Source organism: Nematostella vectensis, chromosome 13 (assembly GCF_932526225.1).
Source record: "Nematostella vectensis chromosome 13, jaNemVect1.1, whole genome shotgun sequence".
Lineage (NCBI taxonomy): Eukaryota > Metazoa > Cnidaria > Anthozoa > Actiniaria > Edwardsiidae > Nematostella > Nematostella vectensis.
The window spans coordinates 6384177-6407141 of record NC_064046.1 but is presented as its reverse complement, the minus strand read 5'-3'; the positions used below and the strand labels follow the sequence as shown (position 1 = coordinate 6407141).

The 22965-nt window shown below is 42.8% G+C and overlaps 2 protein-coding genes across 3 annotated transcripts in view; one reads left to right on the top strand and one right to left on the bottom strand.

Annotated features, from left to right (window-relative positions):
* Positions 1-20561, bottom strand: LOC5517990 (phosphatidylinositol 4-phosphate 3-kinase C2 domain-containing subunit beta). The gene is made up of 12 exons (XM_048720590.1): positions 20456-20561; positions 17282-20348; positions 16545-16787; positions 7154-7300; positions 6337-6675; positions 4979-5117; positions 4196-4638; positions 3517-3744; positions 2779-3021; positions 2053-2122; positions 1372-1543; positions 1-1133 (listed from the first exon to the last, which is right to left on the bottom strand). Exons 2-12 carry the CDS (start codon positions 20033-20035, stop codon positions 926-928), a joined length of 4986 nt encoding a protein of 1661 aa, XP_048576547.1. The 5' UTR covers positions 20036-20348; positions 20456-20561; the 3' UTR covers positions 1-925.
* The window catches only part of LOC5518007 (nuclear polyadenylated RNA-binding protein 4), a 41382-nt gene continuing 38932 nt past the window's right edge, over positions 20516-22965 (top strand). The window contains exon 1 of one of the 2 annotated variants that reach the window (XM_032362547.2): positions 20516-20727. In XM_032362547.2, coding sequence (XP_032218438.2) covers positions 20538-20727 — 190 coding nt within the window. In that variant the 5' untranslated portion in view covers positions 20516-20537. The remainder of the gene's footprint in view (positions 20728-22965) is intronic. The other variant, XM_001637929.3, reaches the window with a different exon arrangement.

Below are 22965 nucleotides of genomic sequence, written 5' to 3'. Positions count from 1 at the left end.
TTTCGTTTATCGTGTTTTTATTATTTACAAATATCCCTTTATTAATTTCTTTGTGATAAAAAGAATATATATATAATAAGGTTAACTACTCGTTACCAGTATTATATTACATATACAATGGAATACATGGAATGAAAGAGCAGTTCGAGAATTGTGCTAAAATATTCTTTTTGGAGCAATTTCGGACGGCTCTTAACAACTTAGGTTTAAATTACATTTTTGGAAATACTAGCTTTACGACGTATGCAAAATAATACACTTATATACTACAATGCTTCCTTATCCAAAAAGACGATTATTTTGTTCATTTATTTACGACCATTTAGTGTTAAATTTGTTGACCAACAACTTTTTCATGAGATATGCATTTTTGTGGACAGCTGTGTCGTCCACTGGGGCAGTCCTCATGTTAAAAAGAAATCTCATTACAGGTACTACAGATTTGTTGACTAGAGCAATCCTTCGTTAACCAAATTCTCCTCGGGACAAGTGGCCGCATAGGACAAAGAAATCCTAGAGCATGCTTTTAAATATTTGGTTGACTGGAGCGGTCAAATCTTCTTCGACACAGGTAGTCCGCAAACGTCAAAAAAGTCCCAGAGCATATTGTTAAATATTTGTCGACTAGAGCTTTGTCTTTGGTTACCCAAATCTTTTTCGACACAGGAAGTCCGCGGGATAAAGAAATCCCAGAACAAACTGTTAAATATTTGTTGACAAGAGCTCTCCCTCCCTCTATGGTTACCTAAAAAAATATTCTACAAAAGACTTTCCGTACAATTGTCGACATAGGTGGTGTTAAGACATTTCTCTTCCCGAGAGTAAGGCAAGTGAGCCGGCATTCCAACCAATATAACGTTCAGCGATCACATTGAAATGTGCCCACATGTTCAGAACTGGTCAGCAGACTTACTATGAGCGCATGTCATGAGCGGATGTCTTTGAGGGGGTACCAGTTAGTTATATTGATTGACGAGTCCATGTCAGCAAGGTTGATGACCACGCCCCCCATAAAGTCATTCTCGCCAACGCGGTCGTGATCCCATACGGTCACTTGAAGGTGGCGGGTTTTCAGATCAGCCGCTGACAGATTGCTGTATACTAGGGTCTCATTGTATGTGGGGTTTTGTGACCTTGGGAAAGACAGAAACAAAATGGTTTTGTAAAATGGGCTGAATTACTTAGTGTTGCTTATACCTGGAGATGTGAGTGAGTGAGTGAGTGAGTGAGTGAGTGAGTGAGTGAGTGAGTGAGTGAGTGAGTGAGTGAGTGAGTGAGTGAGTGAGTGAGTGAGTGAGTGAGTGAGTGAGTGAGTGAGTGAGTGAGTGAGTGAGTGAGTGAGTGGGTGAGTGAGTGAGTGCCATTACTTACTTCTTAGCGATCTTGGTCTTGAGCTTGGTTGTCTTGGAGGGGTCAGGCAGCAGGTAGAGCTTGACGTATGGGTCCCCTGCGGTGCTTGAGTTCCGGGGGGACAAGTCTTTAGCATGCATCACCATTACCCTAAGTGCCCCACGCTCGTGTCGAATTGAAAGCTTGATTTGACCTGAAACACACGGAGACCTCCATAAAGAGAACACAATCAACACATCTATGACACAACTCGAGCTTGATTTGACCTGGAGGGGTCAGTACGCAGCTCTTACAAGCTGCAATTTGATTGGGCAAATGAACAATATCCGCACCTCGACACAAAGAACGAGAAGAATAGAGACAAAAGAACTCATTTGTAGAACAAAGATAATAGGAGACAAAGCAACTGCGTACTTACTCACCTGGACCACCCACAGAAACCTTAATCAAGAGACCGGAAACTACAATAAGTTCTTCTCGAATAGACAACTTTAACACGCAATAGACCTTAATAAAGCGAACGTATATACGTATGTGTTTTCGCAAGCACAATATTCTTTTGACAAACTGTGAAGACAACCGTGCATAAGCTATGCTTGTTGCCTCGGATAATCTATTCCCGTATTAAGAACATACCGACAATTCGGCTATCTGAAGATACTTCCGCAAACAGAATTTTGTAAACAAATTTGCTGTCCTTACCGGTAATGGCACGCTCCCGTTGCTCCTCAGGCAGCAATCGAACAGAGAATTTCCCAGTCTCTGCTTCGTCCTAGGAACATAAAAAAATCAGTATCTTTAAATTATAACAGCAGGAGTGCGTAAATTAGCAATTATTATATTGACGCGAGCCACCATGGCCATTTGGACCACGCTACCGTGGCCAAGTCGCGTCGCTAAATAAGGGGCCACGGTAGCGCGCGTCGCCAAGTAAAGCGGCCACAATAACGCGCATCGCCAATTAAGGTGGTCCCAATAATGCGCATCGTTAAGTAAGGCGGCCACGGTAGCGTGCGTCGCCAAGTAAAGCGGCCACAATAACGCGCATCGCCAAGGTGGCCACGGTAGCGCGCGCCAAGTAAGGTGGCCATGGTAGCGCGCGTCGCAAAGAAAGGTGGCCACGGTAGCGCGCGTTGCCAAGTAAGGCGGCCGCAATAACGCGTATCGCCAAATAAAGCGGCCACAACAACGCGCATCGCCAAGTAAGGTGGCCAAAGTAGCGAGCGTCGCCAAGTAAGGTGGCCACGGAAGCGAGCGTCGCCAAGTAAGGTGGCCACGGAAGCGAGCGTCGCCAAGTAAGGTGGCCACGGAAGCGAGCGTCGCCAAGTAAGGTGGCCACGGTAGCACGCGTCGCCAAATAACGTGGCTGCGGTAACGCGCGTCGCTAAGTAAAGCGCCTTGGGAGCCCTTTATAACTCGAGCTCGTACCTCTGGTATTGGGTGTAGGAAGGTATAAAGGACGTCCGATTCCGAGATCTCTTGCGGCATCATCAACAAATGCCTCAAAAACGTGTCTAACTCTGCGCGCCGCCGCTCAGCAACTGTACGGATCTGCGACCGGCCCAAATATATCCTGGCCGGTAACCTAGGCAACGCGATGTCCGGATAGAGCTCCGATAACTTGGCGTGGAGCTCGATGAAGTGGCCAAAGCGACGGAAAACAAATGTTGCCTGGGAAAGATGGAGAATGGACTAAGCCAGGGTCGTGAATCTTGTCATAAAATTAGGAAAAACGTTTTGATTTTCAGCCGATGTGTGAAGGTTGCTTCGACCTGATCGTCGCTAAAAATCGAGCTATAAAGTAAATGAAACTGCATAAGACGCATGAAGATAAACGTTCAACAATCTCTATAGGACGACCGATTTTAATTCGGTCACCGCCTTTAGTGTTAAGGCAGCATTACAAAGCGAAATAAGTAAAGCATTTTTTTTATCGGCTGATTCGAAAATCACAATATTTTCAATTTAATTTGGTAATGAAGTATTAAACTTGTAGACATTTGTAAATATTTCAAAAGGAAAAAAATTTGAACTTCAATTTTTATAGATTAAGTTAAAATGTTATTCCATAAGTTGCCTTCTAATGTTAAACGATATCAACAACAAAGGTGTGGCCGACTTCGGCTCCCTAAAAGCACCAAGGGGGGGAAGGGGTCTCACACCAACCTGATCTGAGTTTGCGCGACAAATATTGATGACGTAGATGTAGTACTTCTCTGTGTTGTAGCGCTTTTGGTAGTCGACTACGCGCGCAGACTCGATAAAGCCGTCCATCTCAAGCGTGTATGTCTTGAGCGCGAACGAGAGCAAGGAAATGGACGCGTTCCCAGACGAGGTCCTCTTAAGCTGGCTCACATCACGGATCTGCGCCACGTTGTGGATAAAGAAGTTTACCTGTATGGAGTCGGGGGTTAGTGCTTCATAAAAACTAAGTGTGTCAATTCGGTATCATGTCCACAACCTGTTCGTCCACACCCAGTTCGTAAACCTGTCAATTTAAGCAAGTAATAAAGATAGTTTCTGTCAAATATCGCTTATCGCTTTCAAATAAAACCAATAACAAATGAGCTATAATGCGGCTATACCGAGAGGCTGTGTGTAATCCTTAAAAACTAGGAGCATTTATTTTATATATGTCATTCTAGAAAACATGAATACTATATGTTAAATGGTGAGAGCTTTTGGGTTTGATAAAAAATAAATAGTAAAACGAATAAGCCGATATTCGTTATGCTATGCGTGTAAAAACCGCTTATTATAAAGCTTAGTTACAAGCGTGAAGCTACACACACGCACGCACGCACGCACGCACACACACGTAAACTTCACCCCTGGGTCGGTTTACCTGTGTAAACCAAGAGGAGAGACTGGACTCAATCAACCGCGTGAACGCAGCCGTGGCCTCAGCCTCGCTCTCTTGTGGGAGCAGAGAGTCCCAGATGTATCGCAGGTCGCTGACGTTGCCTAGCGACCCTATCCCAGAATTCAGCATGAGTGATAGCAGGTTGAGGAAAAGGTTGGAGTGTCGGCGAATCAGGTTGAAGGCGCGGCTACACAGGTCAATGAAGTGCTGGAATCGCGGGCTCGGACGATAGCCGCCATTGATGACGTAAGCCATGTCTGGCGTCAGGACAAAGGGTGCTCGGTCGCGCTTGAAATTGCCGAACATCTGCGCATGCCCGAGGATCTTGGAGAAGTCGATGTGAAAGAGGTGACCGCTACGATGGATCATGATGTTGTCATTATGACGATCACAGATCCCGAGAACATAGGTGGCGACACAGTACCCTGGGGGAGAGGGAAAATGTCAAATATTAGTCAATGGTATCATATATAATATAGGTGGCGACGCAGTACCTTGAGGGAGGGGGAAAATGTCGGATATTATTCAATGGTATCATATATAAAATAGGGGGCGACGCAGAACCCAGGGGGAAGGTGAAGGTGTCACCTATTAGTTAATGGTATCATACATAACATAACTTTTTTTTTAAAGAAAAAATATATAAGTCTGTATTGAGAAAATATAATAACTCTGTATTGAGAAAATATAAAAATAGGATGCTTCCCGGCTCACCCTCAAATGAATGATGCTTAAAATCCCTGTCCCTCCCTACTTCTTCCTTACCAGCGCACGAAGCTGTGAAGTTTTCCACCGCTCTTCTGTACTCCTTCTCATCAGGATTGAACTTAAGAAGCCAGCGATTGATGGACTCATCTTTGAATGAGCCGGTTAAACCGAATTCTGTGTGAATTTCCCGTAGAGTCTAAAAAAACCGAACACAACATCAGTCATCTGACAGCGTCCACTAGCTTACCTTAAACACATTAGTGACATCCTCATAGTATTACGTGAGACAAGCTTAAAGTGTTTTGCGACACAAACCTGTGAGTCACTGACTATCACTGACTATATATCAAACCCATACCCAGGCCCATCGCGATAACTAACAAAAATAACCCCAAAAAAAGATCACTGCCACTCGACCAATTTTAATCCCCTAAAGCTCATAGTAATTAAGGTGTCAAGCGGCGAGGGTATTGAACAACAGGGAATTAGTGGGAAATGTAGTTCGTAATTAGTGGTTATCTACTTAGTGATTAGTATTCGCTGAGTTGCACATTTATTTTGATTGTTTTCCAGGAGAAAAACATTGAAAACAAAGTTGCAACAAAGTTGGGAATACTAATCACTAAAAATAGATAACTAAAAATTACTAACTACAAACTTCACTGAAATGTCCCTGTTATTCAAAATCCTACACTGCTTCATATCCTAAAGAAATGAAAAAGAAAGCAAAATTACAATACTAATTGTGTTTACTAATATCAAAGTTATTCACAAACATTTCAACATAGCTCAGCGATGGAAGCAAAGAAATAACACCTGAAAACCATGGATTATCTTATTCTTCTCAAGTCTGCAGAGCGTACTTTTTCGTGTTTTTGACGGGGGATTCGCTCCCGCTCTCCCTTTGCTTACTTTCTTTCGCCGAATGGTTTTTAAAACCGCGCCCTTTCTTTTTCGGGGACGGAACAATTGTCTTGCAGCGATGGCTAAAATTTCAACAGAGCGAGAAATCTAGTTTATTCGCAAACAATTGACCCGTCAGTATTACTAAATGATGTTGATAACTTGTTGACAACCATACAATGGCCTTCGACAGTAAGATAGTATTTTAATTGTTTTACATTTAATGATGTTGATTTGCCAGTGACATCTAGTATAAAAGCATTTCATGTCTCGTGGCAGTGTTAGTTTACTAAGAAAGTTAGATAATGACCGCTCTTACATAACACTACACTAACAAGTACCTTAAGTCAAAGCATTGCGTGACATTGCGTGACGCTCACATCTGAATCACTAAAAATCTCCATCAAACCCATGCCTAGGCCTAATGCCACAATTAACACTAAATTATGACAGTATTTCGCGACACGGTGACAGTGTTGCGTGGCACCGTGATAGTGTTGCGTGACACTCACCTGTGAGTCACTGACAATCTCTATCATGCCCATACCCGGGCCTGTCGCCATGCACTGATACGTGATTATCTTCAAGTCCAGTCCCTCCTGCAGCCATATCTTATTCATAATGCCCACGAGCTGCATGGTCAGCGTGTCTTGGCGCATGTCATCTCCCATCTTAAAAATGACGTTCACATTCTCGCCGAACGGATCCACGTTCCTGAAGACTAGGCGGAGCGGGGCGGAGTTGGAGGTGAAGTAGCCACAGGAGCGTACATCCATGCCCACCACTTCGAGGCTGGGGGTGATGGGCAGACGAAACACGCAGCAAAGTTTACCGGCAAGTGCTGCCAACTCCTAAAACAAGACCGCGCGTATCATGGGATGGAAATTGAAGGATACACAATAATATATGCACAGTGCGCACATTTTTCATAATCCGTGATCGAGTTCGTACTTCAAGGCATGTGTCACGAGTATGGCACGTGATCGAGTTCATACTTCAAGGCATTTATCACGAGTATGGCACGCGATCATGTTCATACCACTTCGAGTGTGTCACGAGTATGGCACGTGATCGAGTTCATACCACTTCGCAAGTGATCAGGTCTGTACTACCTGCACACCATGAGTATTTGCTTTCTTGCTACCTGTAAACCATGAGTATTTGCTTTCTTGCTACCTGTAAACCATGAGTATTTGCTTTCTTGCTACCTGTAAACCATGAGTATTTGCTTTCTTGCTACCTGTAAACCATGAGTATTTGCTTTCTTGCTACCTGTAAACCATGAGTATTTGCTTTCTTGCTACCTGTAAACCATGAGTATCTGCTTACTTGTTGTAGGATGTTATTTCGCGCCGAGTCCTTCGCTGATTTTACTTTTCGCGCGACCTTGATGAGCTCCGTGACGAGGTCATCCTGGAATGTGAACTCTTCCTTTTGCGCCTCTCCACATATGTTGAGCAGCCCACCAAGGATCACCTACACAAACGTTTTGTATATTAAGTTTCAAAAATTCTGTTAGAAACCTATTCAACATTGTAGAGGATTACTCATACAAACGTTCCACATTGTGTAGCATCAGCTAAACAAACGCATTCAACGTTGCCTTGGGTCTCGGGTCAGTATTTCCAAGACCTCGGTGACAGTATTTTCGGCCTCGGTCAGTATTTTCAAGATCTCGGTCAAGGTATTTCACGATACGGACCGACCCTTAGCTGGTAAATAACATATTTATTTTTTCCCTCAATAGATTTTCCAACTTTGTTTACCTTACGGGCTTACGGTTGCACGAGGCGAGGTTTCGCTTCTGACTTTCGTCGATGTTCGTGAAGATTTTGTTAGCTCAAGATCATTCAATAAACTCCATTTTGTATTTCCACACAACTCTTTTAATCCTCCAGAAATACAGAACCTCCAAAGAAGACATTCTCTGAATTTTGACCAACAATTTTGTAAAATAATTTAGTCCAAATTGATACGTCGTTCTCAACTCGAATTGATCGTAGAAATGTCTTCTTTCGCTTTAAATCCTCCACAGACGATAAGATATATTCACTAAAGAACTTCTCTTGAATGTGGATACGTTAAGCTGGTTATGCAGGTAAATTTCTAGAGTGATTTGTCGTTTTTCTTCGTATTAAGAGACGATTTGCTGCCTTTTTTTTTTATCCCAAATAAACTTTTAGCAACCTTTTTTTTATTTATTTGTATTTATTTAACTTCGTCCACTATAAATTAATTAAATTACACAAAAGTACAAGTAGTAGACTGGGACACCACAAACAGCTTAACCAATTACTGTGGGCCCAATGTTACGAGTTAGAAAACAAAAGTAAGACAGAGAACTAAAAGCTAATTGACAAGTCAACATTATTGAAAGCTAAAAACAACATGAAATGGCTGTGTCGAGCAGACGAGATTTGTGCAAATTGTCTTGAACGACCTTGGATCATCTACGTTATAGGAAATGGTCAGCGCTCGGCTGTAATATTGTAAAAGCAGGCACTTAAACTGATTTAAACTTAGGCTCTTTAGTCGGAAATGATCAGGCAAAGTGTTCCAGGTGCGCGAGGCACGGACGAAAAAAGAGTTTTGAAAGCAAGATGTTCTACACCTGGGAGGACGAAAACTTAGTACATTTGGATTAACAGTAGATCTAGTGGTTCTGACTGGTTCAATACAAGTAGGGAGGCATTCCTGAGATATAAAAACAAGGCCACTAATGGCTTTATAGAAAAAAAACTAGATCTAAGTACTCGTGCCAATAGCAGTGGCAACAAGTTAGTAGAGATAAGGCGTTCAGTGTAACTCTCTGTGCAAAGGAACGGAAGGCTTAGCATATATTTGGTGGCTCTTCTTTGCACTCTTTCTAACTTTTCTATAAGTTTAACTGATTGTGGGCCCCAGACCTGGGTAGCATAACCCAAGGCTGGACGCACCACCGCCAAATAAAGGGTGCGGCGAGTTCGTATGCAGCCGAAGTCCACGGTGGTTCTGCGCAGAAAGCCCAACAACTTGTTAGCCTTCGCGCAACTCTCTGTGACGTGCTTTGACCACGTAAGGTCGCTGGCGACCCAGACCCCCAGATCTTTCTCGTGAGAGGAGACTGTTAGCAGCGACCCGTTCAGATGGTATGGGACTTCGATGGGGTGGGACTTCCGTGTGACTTTCTGACACTTGCACTTGTCCTGGTTGAACATTAGGCCAGATGTTTTTGACCAGTTTTCCAGGCTGCTTTGATCTTGGAGATGGAGTAGGGCGGCGTCTGAATCCGAGTTCACGCACTTTACTAGCTTTGTGTCGTCTGCGAAGCACGCAACTTTTGAGTTGTGCACGACATCTGGCAGCTCATTTGCATAGAGCAAGAATAATATGGGCCCCAGTAGGCTACCTGTGGGACGCCGGACGTAACTGATACCTCGGATGACGTGCAGCCAAGAACTGTTACCCGTTGTTGCTCAAGTAAGAGTGGAACCAGCAAAGAAGGAAACCAGAAATGCCGAAACTGTGCTCCAGTTTGTGGAGAAGTGCGGCATGGTCCACCTTGTCGAATGCTTTCGACATGTCCATGTAGATGACGTCCGTTTGTTTCCCGTTATCCAACAAAGAGCCGATATGGTGCAATACCTCAAGTAGCTGGGTGGTACACGATTTTCCAGGCAGGAATCCGTGCTGAACGTTGTTAATCAGAGTTGTTAAATGATTCCTTATGTTGGCGAGTACGCAGCGCTCGAGAACTTTCGATATGACTGGCAACAGAGAGATCGGGCGATAGTTCTCGATTTGTTGTTTATCCCCTTTTTTGTAGACTGGAATAATGTTAGCCAGTTTCCATTCATCAGGCACAACGCCGAGGCGAAGAGACAGATTGTAGAGTTGAATGAGGGACGGAGCAATCTGTTGCGCGGTTTCCTTCAGTAGGCGGCATGGAATTCCGTTAGAGCCTAAAGCTTTGTTCACGTCCAGGGCTAAGAGGGCATTCTGCACCTCCTGAGTTCTTAGTTGCACAGAGGAGAGGTGTGGTGCTCCCACACGCTCGAGAAGTTCTGATCCCTGATAGGGAAGCGGATGCGCAAGCGCACTAGGACCAAACACAGATGAGAAATATCCGTTGAATAAGCTAGCAATTGAAGCAGGCGTGGATGCTAGGCGCGCTGGTTGGGTACTATTCTCAGCGCTTCCGACAGACATGATTCCTGGGAACCGAGAGTCTCTGTTTTTAAGTTTGAAGATGCACCAGAATCGTTTACAATTCAGGCATAACTCATCGTCCATAGAATTAAAAAAATCAGTTCGACTAGATCTTATCATCCTCTTGGCTTCGGCTCTTAATTCCTTAAATCTGTCTTTCAAGGCATCCGTAGGAGATTTCCTTAGCTTTTTCCGCATAGCCTCCTTCTTTCTCAGAGCGTGAATAATATCACCGTTAATCCATGGTGGCGTATTCCTTCCTTTGATCTTTTTGGTAGGTATGTAATCATTCACGGCGGCGAGAAAAGTGTCTTTCCATTCCTGCCAGCTGGTGTTTACATCATTATGGTGTATAGTATTGGCTAGGTCAACTGCCTCTAATGCTGAACGCAGACCTTCGAAGTCGCCTTTCTTATAGTAAAAAACGGTACGCACTTACTTGGGTGGCGCCTTTTTAGAAGTTTCGAACTGAAAAACGATTGAGCCGTGGTCGGTAAAAAGGCCGCTTTCCGCTGGGCTTAGCACGTGGATGTCGTTGATTTGGTTTGGATCACTTGCGATGACTAGACCAAGCACATTGTCGTCTCTTGAAATTGTCGCGCGCGTTGCAAAATCATTATGGCGGGGAATTGTCAAAACACAGGGAGTTTGAAGCGGATTTTTTTGTAAAGCGGGCCGGTATCGCGGGGTCCTGATCGGAGGATACCGGACCTCACGAGAGCAAATCAGAGCGCGCGATTTGATGGATACCGGACCCCGGAAAAAAATAAATCACGATACGAATATCGCAGCTGGTAAATAACATATTTTCAAAGGGCCTTTTGAGCGAGCATATGTTTCATTAGCTAATTAACAACCATTGCTTGTATTACATATCCTGCATGGTCTTAATTTTTAAAAGTTCTTTCATTATCTTACTTTACTTATCAAAATTGACATTTTCAAAAATCATTCATCATCAGTGATAAATCAGAATGACAAAAGAACGAATGACGTCAAATTGCAATGAATTTTAAAGACCTGTAATTGCATGTGTAAGATTTATGAGTAATATGTGTCTAAATTCCGTGTCCAATTAAATGATGTCCCAAGTAATAATCAAATTTATCTATATGAGAAATTTTATAGCCCTTTTAACTACATTAGCCATATTCAACATTATTTAACAGTCATTAAACATATTCTTTCAATTAAATATAGGTATCAGACAAACATAAGTATATCCATGAACCTGAAATACACTTTGTTCTCCTCTATCAGGGAAACTCAGCTAAACAATTAATCGAATGTTGCATATACATCTCTGTTTTGTTATAAGCACATTATACTACTTAGGGCTTTACAAAAAATGGTATCCGAAAGATCAACCGTCCACAGGTGGGTGACGAACTTCTTCATGAATGTCCATCAGCCATTTTGTTTGTTTCTGTTTACATTTAAAAATACAACGGTCTATTTTTGCAAGTATACTTCACAATAGCTATCCACAATTGATTTCCGATACTTGAGTAACAATAGATCTGATTGAACGTTACTCCGTGACTCGCTTGAACTAGCCGATGGATATTGATGCATTGAATGTCTTGGGATTGTGCGGAAGTATAGCATAGCGAGATTGGCCTTTTTAAAACTGGCTAAATATCCTTAAAAGTTCCTTCTTGCTGATTCACTTAGTGACAAAGAAGGACAATTCACATTGCCTGAACATCTCACGCAAGCTCCGTGCATCTGTGTATTTTATTTCATTTTTGTGAGCCATTCAGCACAGTCGCTCCGTCTCATCAGACGCTTTTTACTATGCCCGAATATCGTACGTAAGTTCCCTAAAACCGCGCTACTCTGTCCCTTTTTGTGAGTCATTGCACGGTCACTCCGTGACATTACTAGAGGCTTCACTCACCCCAAATATCTTACGCAAATTGCCCGTCACTGCGACCTTCAATTCCCGCATCCGTACCATGTAGATAACGGGCGATATACTCGAATTGAGCGCTGCTATCACCTCACTTAGATGCAGAAAAGTCATCTCTTGCTCACATTGATTCCGATAGCGATATACGTGAAGGTTTATAAACTGGTAGACCACGATAGGGCAGTAAAGAGCTTGTATACACATCAGAACTATAAGCATAGTAGTGATGGAAGACCTGTACTTAGAGATGTTGAAACTTGGAGCAGTGGGCGGAAAGATGCTGGAGTCACGTCGCTGATAAACAGTAACCTGACGTCGGACGTATTTCCCGAGATACCAGAACGACAAAGCATACATTAGGGTAATAACCACAAGGTAGGTCAAGCCAAATGTCGCATACGCGTATGTTAGGCTTCCGTGATCCTGTGTCATGACAGTACCGATAACGATAGCTTTGAAGATCCAGCCGAAGGTCGCAATCTTGAGGACGCGTGGTATTGTGACAATAGGCGAGTAAGCGGTTTTAAGTCGCACGGCTAGGAATCGGTCAACACTGATCACTGCGAGAGTGAAAACAGAGACTGCGGCAAACCAATGAAGGAAGAACCTTGCGGATATCCCCGCGTAGCAGAACATTGCCTCATGGTCGAACAGGGCGGCGAGGAGATATAAAGAGAACAGGGGCTGCGCTATGAGCCCTGTGCAGAAGTCGGATAGGGTGAGGCTCGAGATGAGAATAAGGGAAGGCCTTCGTAGAGATGGGGTCTTCCAGATCGCATGGATCAACGCCGCGTTCAGGAGCGTGGCTGTGACGGCAGCCAACGAGTTTATAACGACTGCAGACTTGAATACAAACGGATTAAAGTGCGAGGTGTTATACGTAACCCAAATGCACTCTTTGGACTCCACGAAGAGGGTTAAATATGTCAAATGTTCAACTTATCTTTATGGGAGAACTAACCTTCCAATGCACCTGTATTATCATTCAACGTCGTTATACGCGAGGAGTCCAATACGCGAAAGCCTCGGTGATATTGATTTTGTGACTGGATATCAATACGAAGAAAAAAAATAGCAAAAACTATATCTAAGAATATATGCCCAATCGTTCCTTTACACAGAAAAGTTTGTAAGTCAAATAGGAACGTTAGGGTTAAATTCTCTTTAGTGTATTCGGCTTCCGCTTTAGAAGAATGTTTACCTAAAACCCTCTTTCGCTTTCTATTGTGCAGTCTATGAATCAAAAGTGGAATAAACTCCTCTCCTGAAACGTTTGCCCTGTTAAAACATCCGTTAATGAAAATAATTCATTACTCTAAAGGTCCCGATCTCTTCGGGCCTGTTTAAAAAACGTTCTTTTCAGAAAGACTTTACGCTAAAACCTTTGAATAAAGACGACCTGCTATCACAATGGCACTGTCTGCGGGATTCCCACGCAAGAGTCAAATCTTCATTAATTGCCAAGAGCTCCTTTCCCTCAAAGACTCGACGCAAAAAAGATGTTGGATACAAAGTCCTGTAAAAACAATTCCGCTTTTTATGAAGTTTAACAAGAGCTGAATATTCCACGACTTTTCTTCTCTCTCTTTTTTTCAGGAGAGGATCAAACTTTCAACATTCGTTAAACTCAAGCGAAGTAAGGGCCAATTTTATGTCGACTCCCAACAACAGTATTCTACCCAAATAAGAACAAGAGAGGCCAATTAAGCGGTCTTCGAGAGTCGAGAGAGCAGCTTCTTCAAAGCAGTTTCTCTCAATACTCTTGGATAAAATGTTGCTTGTGTTAAAATGTATCCTAAACAAACAACAGTCATTTAATCGAGTCGAATGTAATCGGCGAAGCTCCTCTCTCGTGAATTTCATTTACGGCACTTGTAAAAATGATGTCAGTTCCTTCTAAACATAGAGGAGATTTTCGCCATAAGCGAGTAGAGTGTTAAAATGTCAAGTCATTTGGGCACATTCGGCACTTCAAGAAAATCCATTAGCCAGCGAAAGAACCACCATACGACAAACAGCCGGAGATGCAAAGCTTAATACTTAAGTCTCCTTGGAAACTCTCTCTCTCTCTCTAATCAAATGATCAATCCCCTTAAGTTAATCACTGTTTAGGAAAAGATCGAACGGCCTATAGACGTAAAGAAGATAACGCTGCAGTAGCTGCAATGTCTTGTAAACTGGCGTCAGTGTTTTTATCTTGAGTAAGAAAGAGACAAATATTTGAGCCTCTTGGACCAATTTCTTATCTAAAGTTCCACCTGTTCATTGCTTATGGAAAGATATCGACTGATACGATAGTCCTTTCACGCTGACTCCGTCAACGTGAGTCGAATGGTTGGGTTTCAGTGGAAGCCAACTTTTTCCTGAACGGTATACCGTGGCCTCAACAAACCGAAGCCGATTTAACATTGAGATTGATGCAAGGGTAGGTTTTAATAGTATAGCTTGCGGCAATTAAAAATGCTAATTACAGTGTCACTCGCGCTATCGTGGCCACCAAAAAACGTTTTAAGAAAGTTACCCAATCAGGTGTGGGTAACCATTTATGACTGGCACAATCCTCAACCCAGGGGGTCGAGAGGCACTGGGCTACTTGTCTACCGCACTTGGCTAAGAGAGAATCTAAACTGCCTTTTCTCGTATCCAAGGTGGCCCTTCAAAGTGGCCAGCTGAAGTGCGTAGCCATGTAAAACATATTAGCTTCAAAAATTAAAACAGAGCGTCTTTAGCTGTTAGTCCGTAAACATTTCTGTTATATTTTTTTTTTTATTTTTTTTTGCTCCAAAAAAGAGCCAACTCAGTTTACACAGAGGCATATAAAATGCCATTTCGAGAATATGAAGAGTCGTTAGCTTTAACGACACTCCATATAACGAAGAAACAGTAAAGTAATGAAAACGATGAAGAAACATTGTTATCAGCAGCTTGTGAGGGAGATCCGGTTAAGATGTTTTCCAAAGAAAACGACCTTTTGTTCTCGGCTAATCATTTCTCGAAAAGGAAGAAAAAGTTATTATCAGCAGGTTGCGTCGGAGTTCCGGTTAAGAGTGGAATTAAGAAGATGTTTTCAAAACAAAACGACCTTTTCGTTTTCGATAATTATTGCTCGATATCTCGTCCTGTTGTTTTATAGATAAAGATAAGAATGCTGTATTATATTATATCGTATTCCAGCGAAATATCTACAAAACACATAGACCCAGGGTAGGATGGTTACTCTTTATTGTAATAATATATTTTTTTTACGATTTGAGCGCTTACTAAGATATAACATAATAAAATAAATAAAAACTTAAAAATAGATGTTCCTTTTATTAAAAAAAATTGCAATTTGATACAAACAAATTAATCAAGACATCAAAAGCAATTTTTTTAAACAAATCGAGCTTCGATATTATGTTATTTATATTACTGTCGAATCCGTTGTATCGCGACCCGCGGTTTCAAAACACGATTTGTTTTGGTTTTCTGTTCCGTCAGTAAAACCCTTCTGAGCCAATCAGAGTCTAGCTTTGTGCACTTCCCTAGCTTCCCTCTGGACGAAAACCAGACAGTGTCGCGACAGAAAGCCATGGGTACTGGGTACTAGCTGGGTACTCTTAGGCCCAGCTACAGTTTTAAGACGCTGCTTTAGTGAGAGGCTTAGAATTACCAGAACGCACCCGCGAAAAAACAAATTGACGCCCCCGGAAACCTTCTCTCCACCCCACCCCCCCCCCCCCCCCCCCCCCCAATCAATTTTTAAATGGGCCGTCCCTAAAGTAAACAACGACAGCGGGTCGTAAAAGCAAGTAAACACGGAAAGCAGGTCGTAAAAACAAGTAAACATGGACAGCGTGTCGTAAAAGCAAGTAAACACGGAAAGCGGGTCGTAAAAACAAGTTAAGAAGGAAAGCGGTCGTAATAACATGTAAAGACGGACAGTTGGTTATAAAATTAAGTCAACACGGACAGTGGGTCGCAAAAAAAGGAACGTTTAAATGGAAGTGAAATTTATATGGGTAATGTTTATTGAGAGATGGTAAACAATTCTACAAAAGCGGGGTTGAAAATACAGGTGTTGGTACTAGCTTACACCATAGTTAGTAGATACTGGTACTGGTACTTTGTATCATATGGCTCACTCCTCCAGTATCGCGAGATTTACTAAAGTGTTATTCAAAGTATCATATGGCTCGCCTCCGCTGTATCTCTAGAGCCGTAATTTTCAAATAAGCCCCGTTCTCCCCACTACCCCCTCAGCTCACGATCAAAACATGCCATTAAAACAGCTGTCTCGTGGTTTCTTTTTTTTAACAACCTCCATTCGAGCCTGGTACAATAAGGCGGGCGTATGGTGAAAATTCGGGTTTTGTAATAATCCCCCTCCCTCCATAAAGACTCCCTCTCCATTAAGCTTTCCTCCCTGTGACGCAATAAAGCTTGAAAAGGCAAAAGAGGGCTTATACGATATTTTGACTAAGTCAAATTTCATTAGAAAAGTTATTGACGAAGTGCTTATTTTGCCCCAACTGAATCAACAGAACAGCTCAAACACATTCATTTCTCTGAAAGGCATTAGTTACGATAAATCAGTGCAACAACTACTGTAATACGCCAAAACCTCAGAAATTACTTTACCTGGAATCTCTGGCCAAACTGGGGCTCGCTGATTTTGTCCTTCAAGAACCAAAAGAGCAGGTGCATGAGACGCACATTACCAAGCGCTCTCCTGACCAGGAAGCGAGTAAGGGCGGAATCATGGTAGATTTCATACTTTAATGCCTGGACAAGCTGAGGCAGGTAGTCACATAGCTCGTCATCACTAAAGTTTGCCATCCATCGCACGGCCATGGATCGCACATGGCGGTCTGGGAAGTTTACCTGGAATATAATGTCTGAGGGTCAGTGATATGGTAAGAGTAATGGGACGGTTTTCCTGAGAAAAAACAAGGAATATGGCCTGAAGTCGCCTGCTAAAAGATACCCCTTTGAACTATACAATAAGTTACCTATATACATATGTCATTAAATCTTTACTACATTTGAAGTAAACAAAAAGGATCATTATTTAGGCTGGATATACAAGTATGTTTAAAGATGTTGGCGGAGTTAAAGAGTGTTATCAACTTCTCATTTGTTATTGTTTACAACTGAAAATATAAACGATTTATTTGCAAGTAAAATTAAAAAAAGCCATCCACGATTAAAGACTGATAGTTTATTAATGCTATTTGATTGAATATTTCTCGGTCACTTGCTCGAATTAATTGATGGAAATGGATTCTCTTTGTGACTCTGCATTGAGCGGGAGCATAAAATGGCGGAGCGATTGGCCTTCGTTAAGGGGTCGACTGCTTATATCTGCAAAGCCTCACCTTGAGAAGTTCCATGGCATCCACTGGACTCATCGGTGACCATGTATGTAGAAGCTTGTAGATCTCTGGCAAGGACTGGATATCCCATGATGGAGCTGAAGACAGGACCAGAGGCAATGCCCGCGGTACACTACGACAATAAAACCTATGCTCCCACAGAATACTCCTCTCATTTGGCTTCAACTCATTGAATAAATCCTTCATAAGGATCTCTTCAAACAGGCCATAGTCTGCCTCAGGGATGCAGTGGTCCATATCATCAAAACCGGGGAAATCACTGCAGTCAGGGAATACAATTTCTGATAGGTATCTCTCAAATGTTACCAGGAGTAAGACACTGTTGGGGTGTAGAAGGTTCGATGTGCAGGAACCAACAGGGTTTGCCTTGGAATCTGGCCAGAGTCCAAGAATTTGTGTACCAGTCAACAGTACACCATTAAAGTTAAAAAGCTGCAGGGCCACCCAGCCTAGAGCTGACCTTGCGCTTGGGTTTCCTTTAGAGGAGGGTTTGGTTCCGTAGAGGGTGAGGCAGAGGCGTGACTCACGTGGCAACCTCTTGACAGGTATGTCAAACTTAAGCCAATCACCCCATTGGAGAAGCTCGGAAAACTTGCGTGTTAACTTACTCTGGGTTGTTGTTTCAATTGGGCAGAGCAAGCAACCACCATAGTACACCCCACCATCTACAGAAAAATTCTCAAAGTCCTGTTTCCAATAGAGTGGAATTCTATGTGCAGAGGAAATATGGACCTTTAGCTTGTCAGTCATAGAACTGACGTCTAATGTCCCAGAAAGACCTGGTCTTGAAATCTGTCTGGAGGCGAACTCAGTATCAAATGCATCACAGTACATTTCTATCAGAAGGAACACTGAATCTTTCAAGTTGGAGAGTAAATTTTTCAAGATTGTAACATTCAGGACTGCACTGTTCTTATTGACTTCATGAAAGAGGTTAAGAGCATCAACTGCAACATGGATATCAGCAGTCTCAATGGATGCTAGAGTAGAACAAATAGCCTTTGTCAGTTGAATTATGGGACTTGGTTCAAACTTGGGGTTGACCAGACTTGTAGCTTCCTGCAAAAGTCGTGATGTTTCCTCAGTAAACGATTCTACCAAAACTGTCAGACCATACTGGGAAACTGCTGTGGTGTGTGATAAATTAAAAAAGTCTTTATAGCTTCTTGGTACCAGATCTATTTCATCATCTGATGCTGTCCTAGCTAGAAGCCTGGACACTTTGTCATTCTCTAATAACACAAATTGAACCTCTTTCTGGAATTTCAAACACTCCTGAATGTATTCATATTCAACCAGTTTCCTCTGTGCCTCCAGATACTCTGATCTCCCGCATATCTTCAAAATGTGTGTAGTGGAGGCATGCTCTATGTTTACATCAGAATTTGACAAACAGCTTAGAGTTAGTTCAAGGACCTCTTTCACTGAGGCCCATGTGTCAATTGCGAAACGAAATGTATCTCTTCGCCCTTCTGTAAAAATAACAACAACTACTTCTGTTTCCCTGTTACAGATGGTTTTCCCAAACCTTGATGGTAGAGCTGGACTCAAAACATATCCTCGGTTGCTAGACTCATACCAGTGAAAGTTACTCCGCACTTCTGACAGCATCTCACCAAATGCAATCACCTCAGCATCACGTTCCTTAGCAACCTCAAATAACCCACCCCCTAGGAACATCTCTGGTTTAGAGTCCTCGATTCTAGGTCTACGAGGCAAAGATTTTGCAGAACTATCATGGATTGAGTAACGATGAGTTTCACTCTTTTTTTTAGGTTGAGGTATGGACTTTGTCTGTGATATTGCATGGCCAAAAAACTCTTTTTCCTCTTTGTCTAAATCTGGTAAGGCTACTTGAAGGTCTGTGAAGTCATTCCACTTTTCAAAATTAGCAGATTCTGGTTCCCTATCAGTAGTATCAATCTTTTTTAAAGGAGTAGTGTGACTGCTTTCACACTGGGGGCCAGGACTTGCTAGAGATCTGTTTGATAAATTGCGCCTGAGGGAAATAGACCCATAGGGGTGGAAGGAATCTGTTGAACTCATACTATCCGTGCGCTTCAGACCTTCATTTTCTCTGAATTTCTCTGCCTCCTCTGATTTACTTAGAATGACTTGAAGTGTGGAAGTATACACCTCTTTCTTAGGATCAGTCTCTTTATTTTGCTGTCCATCAAAGTATTTCCTTGTTTTGGGTGGAACTGGAGGTGGGACATTAGAAGCTCTAGGTTCACCCATTGAGTTGGTTGTTTCCATGGAGACAAAAGGATTTGTCCCCTCAAATCCAAATGCCTTGGCAACAGACAGTGTCTCTGACATGTCATATTGTGAAAGAGAGTGCTGAGAAAGGCTTGGCTGGCAAGGCTGTGGCTCTACAGAGCTTCCTGGATCACTTATTCGTCTCTTACTTTGACTGTCAGATTTTTGAGCAAACAAGCCAAACACTGTCATTGGCTCTAAGCTTGCACCAGGTCGAGAACTAGCACCATAGTCAACCCCATGTCTGTTATCACTAGCTTGGCCTTGATACCCGTAGTTTGCTCCGGTGATATCAGGTAAAGAAAAGTCTGGTTTAGATAGCTCATTGCCAAGATCGTTGTCACTGCCCCTCGGGGGTTCTTCAAACTCAGAGGAAAGTACAGATAGCCAAGAAACTCTAGAATTTGCGGATGACTTCTTCTCTTCCTCGTCATTAAAGCTCATTAAATCATCAAGTTTGACACGTAACGGCTCCATTTTCTATACTAGTTTCTGCTCAATCAAAGCCTACGCGACAATTATCTTGAGAAACGATCTCAGATATTCATCAAACTGTGGCCAACATTAACCGCACTGTAACTGCTCGAGCATAATGCATAATATAATTGCTCGAATCCTTCCGAATACGTTAAAGCGCCATTATTTTGAGTCTGCCCTCCTTATTCGTCATGTGTTCCTCTCGAATTTCCAACTGTCAACGTTCAAAGGTGATAACACTCTCAGTGCAAAATTTGATATGACATCGACGATTTGCAGCCATTCAAACAAATAGACGATTGCAACAGAATTCCTGTGAACCAAACGATTACCAACGACAGTTGATTTCACTGTCAAAAGTCTATTATGGATAATAAGCAAATATTTTGAAAATAAATACGAAAAGCTGAGGCCTCCTACCTTCGATTTTCTTGCAATGATTTCAATGTTTGGAATCGTCTGAGCGCGCATTTTGAAAAGCGCGATACCGCTGACTAGTATTATGGGCTCAGGATTCAAGATGGCGACCTTCGGATGGAGTTATAAGAGCAACGTTAGTGGAGCAAAGCCTCCCAAAGAACAACTGAGAAAACTTGAGGAATGGCAGAAAGAGAGGCCTGTGTCTGGTGTGCCACTTCATAGACAGACACACTCAACGGAGTCAATTTACGCCGGCATGAAACGGAAACGATGTAAGTCAGAAAGCTTAAAGATTTGATAACTCTGCTTTTTCGGAACGTTTTAAGTATAACCCAGTAAGCCTTACAGTATATACAACAGTAAATAAAAGTCCTTGCTAATGAAAAGCTAATAGTATAATAATGCACTAGTCATTTGAAACCCCCCACCCTTATGGTCCCGGGGAAGTGTGGGGTTAAGGTGGGGGTTAAGAGCACTCTAGAAAGAGAATCTGTCACGAGGGGGTGGGGGAATTGACAGTTTTTACCTATAAGACTTGTCCCCACACTGCGTCACAAATGTACTTTGCAAAAGTCATGTCAGTTTCTGCACAGGCCCTCCACCCGCACCAGTGAATTATTTATAATTAATGAGATAAACTTAGTTGGGATGTTGTTGTTTTTTTTCTTTCCAAAAATCTCAATTTTATGAGTTTAGAGAGATATAAGATTGTCTCTTTTGTCCTTCTCCATCTCTCTTCCATATCAACAGGTTGCAAACGTCGACAGTCTGCATGTTAATGCAGAAACTGTGAGAAACACAACAGGTAGCCCAGGCAATGGTTTTGAAGCTTGTTCGTAGCTTGGAATCGGTTGTTATTCTTAGAGGTAAAACAAGTGGATTGAAGTCGCGATTTTTTGTGAAACATTGCCAATAAAGACTGTGGTGTTCGGCAAGGAACAAAGCAAAAAGAAACAGACTCGTGGTCTTCCACATTTAATACAAGATGGCGGATCTCTAACATGTGTTCTACCATGGTGCATTGCGCACCTTAACAATCCATAATGCAACGCGGCGGACACTACATCCCCCCCTTACTTAGCATTAAAGTCCATACTAGGAGCTAAATAACTATAACAGCTATAGTAGGGGTCCTACGCATGTATGTAAAAACTGAAAAGAAAAATAAAACTAACAAAACTTATTGTAGCACATAATCCTTAAAACGAACAGGTTGTTGCCTAGTGCGCGCAGGTCGCTGATTGGCTAGAGAACCAGGAGACGCTGGCATTTCAGCTGTACAATCAAGTGTGGACTGGTTCTGGGTCTCAGGTGCGGTTTGGTGTTCCTGCGCGATTTCAGGTGGAGTAGGCAGCATGTCTGCGGCGACTGCTTCCTGTGGTTTGATGAACTTCTTCATTTGTGCTACATTCCTCATCTTCCTATTTCCATCAGAATCCTCCAGTACAACTGCATTACCTGTCTTCTGCAAAACCTTGTAAGCTTCAGGCTCAAAAACTGGAGAGAGTTTGTTCTCGCGGCGAGTCTGTCGCAGCAGTACTTCATCGCCTTCATCAATTCCACTTGGCTCAGCATGTCTTCTAGCATCAGCATACTCTTTCTGTCTGAGTTTTGATAGAGCGTCTCTGTCCCTAAGTTTGTGTTGCCACTCTGACTCTGTCGCTCTATCCTTCGGAATCTTTACACTAGGTAGCTTGTCTCGGAGCTGCCTTCCCATTAGGAGTTCGGCTGGCGAGCATCCAGTTGCGGCATGGTTTGTTGTGCGATACTGAAAGAGGAAATCATCAAGCGCTTTCTTCCAATCATTTCCTTGCAAGTTTGCTTTCCGAATCACTTTAAGAATTGTTCTGTTACATCGTTCCACTTCGCCGCTGCTCTGTGGCCAATATGGAATTCCTTTCTTATGTTCTATGCCTAAGAACTCTAAGAAATTCTCAAATTCTTTCGAGGCAAAGGGCGGTCCGTTGTCGCTGCGAACCGTGTATGGTATGCCATGTGTTCTGAATATTCCCTCCAATGCCGTGATGACGTGTGGTGCATCGGTTTTCTTAAGGAGTACTACCTCTGGCCATCTGGAGTAGTTATCCACAACTACCAGCAAGTGGTTTCCTCCAGGTATCTCAGTCAAATCTGTGGCGAGGTCCTCCCATGGTTCTTCAGGTAGTTCTGTTGATCGAACAGGTTCCGGTTTGCCACGTGGTCCAACTAGCTGGCAGGGGTAGCAGGCCTTGATGAACTGTTCAGCCTGTGCATCCATCTGCGGCCACCATAGTTTGCTTCGCAGGCGGGATTTTGTGCGCACCATTCCTTGGTGTCCCTCATGAGCTAAAATAATTGCTTGCTTCCATAGGGATTCTGGTAGCACAATTCGGTTTCCACGCATCACTAATTGTCCGGCAATCCACAACTCCTTTGACACTGCTTTGTACAAGGTACCTGTGAGGCGGGTGAAGTCTCCACTTCTAATTGCTTCGCGTACCAGAATAAGGGTTGGGTCCTTCTCTGAAACA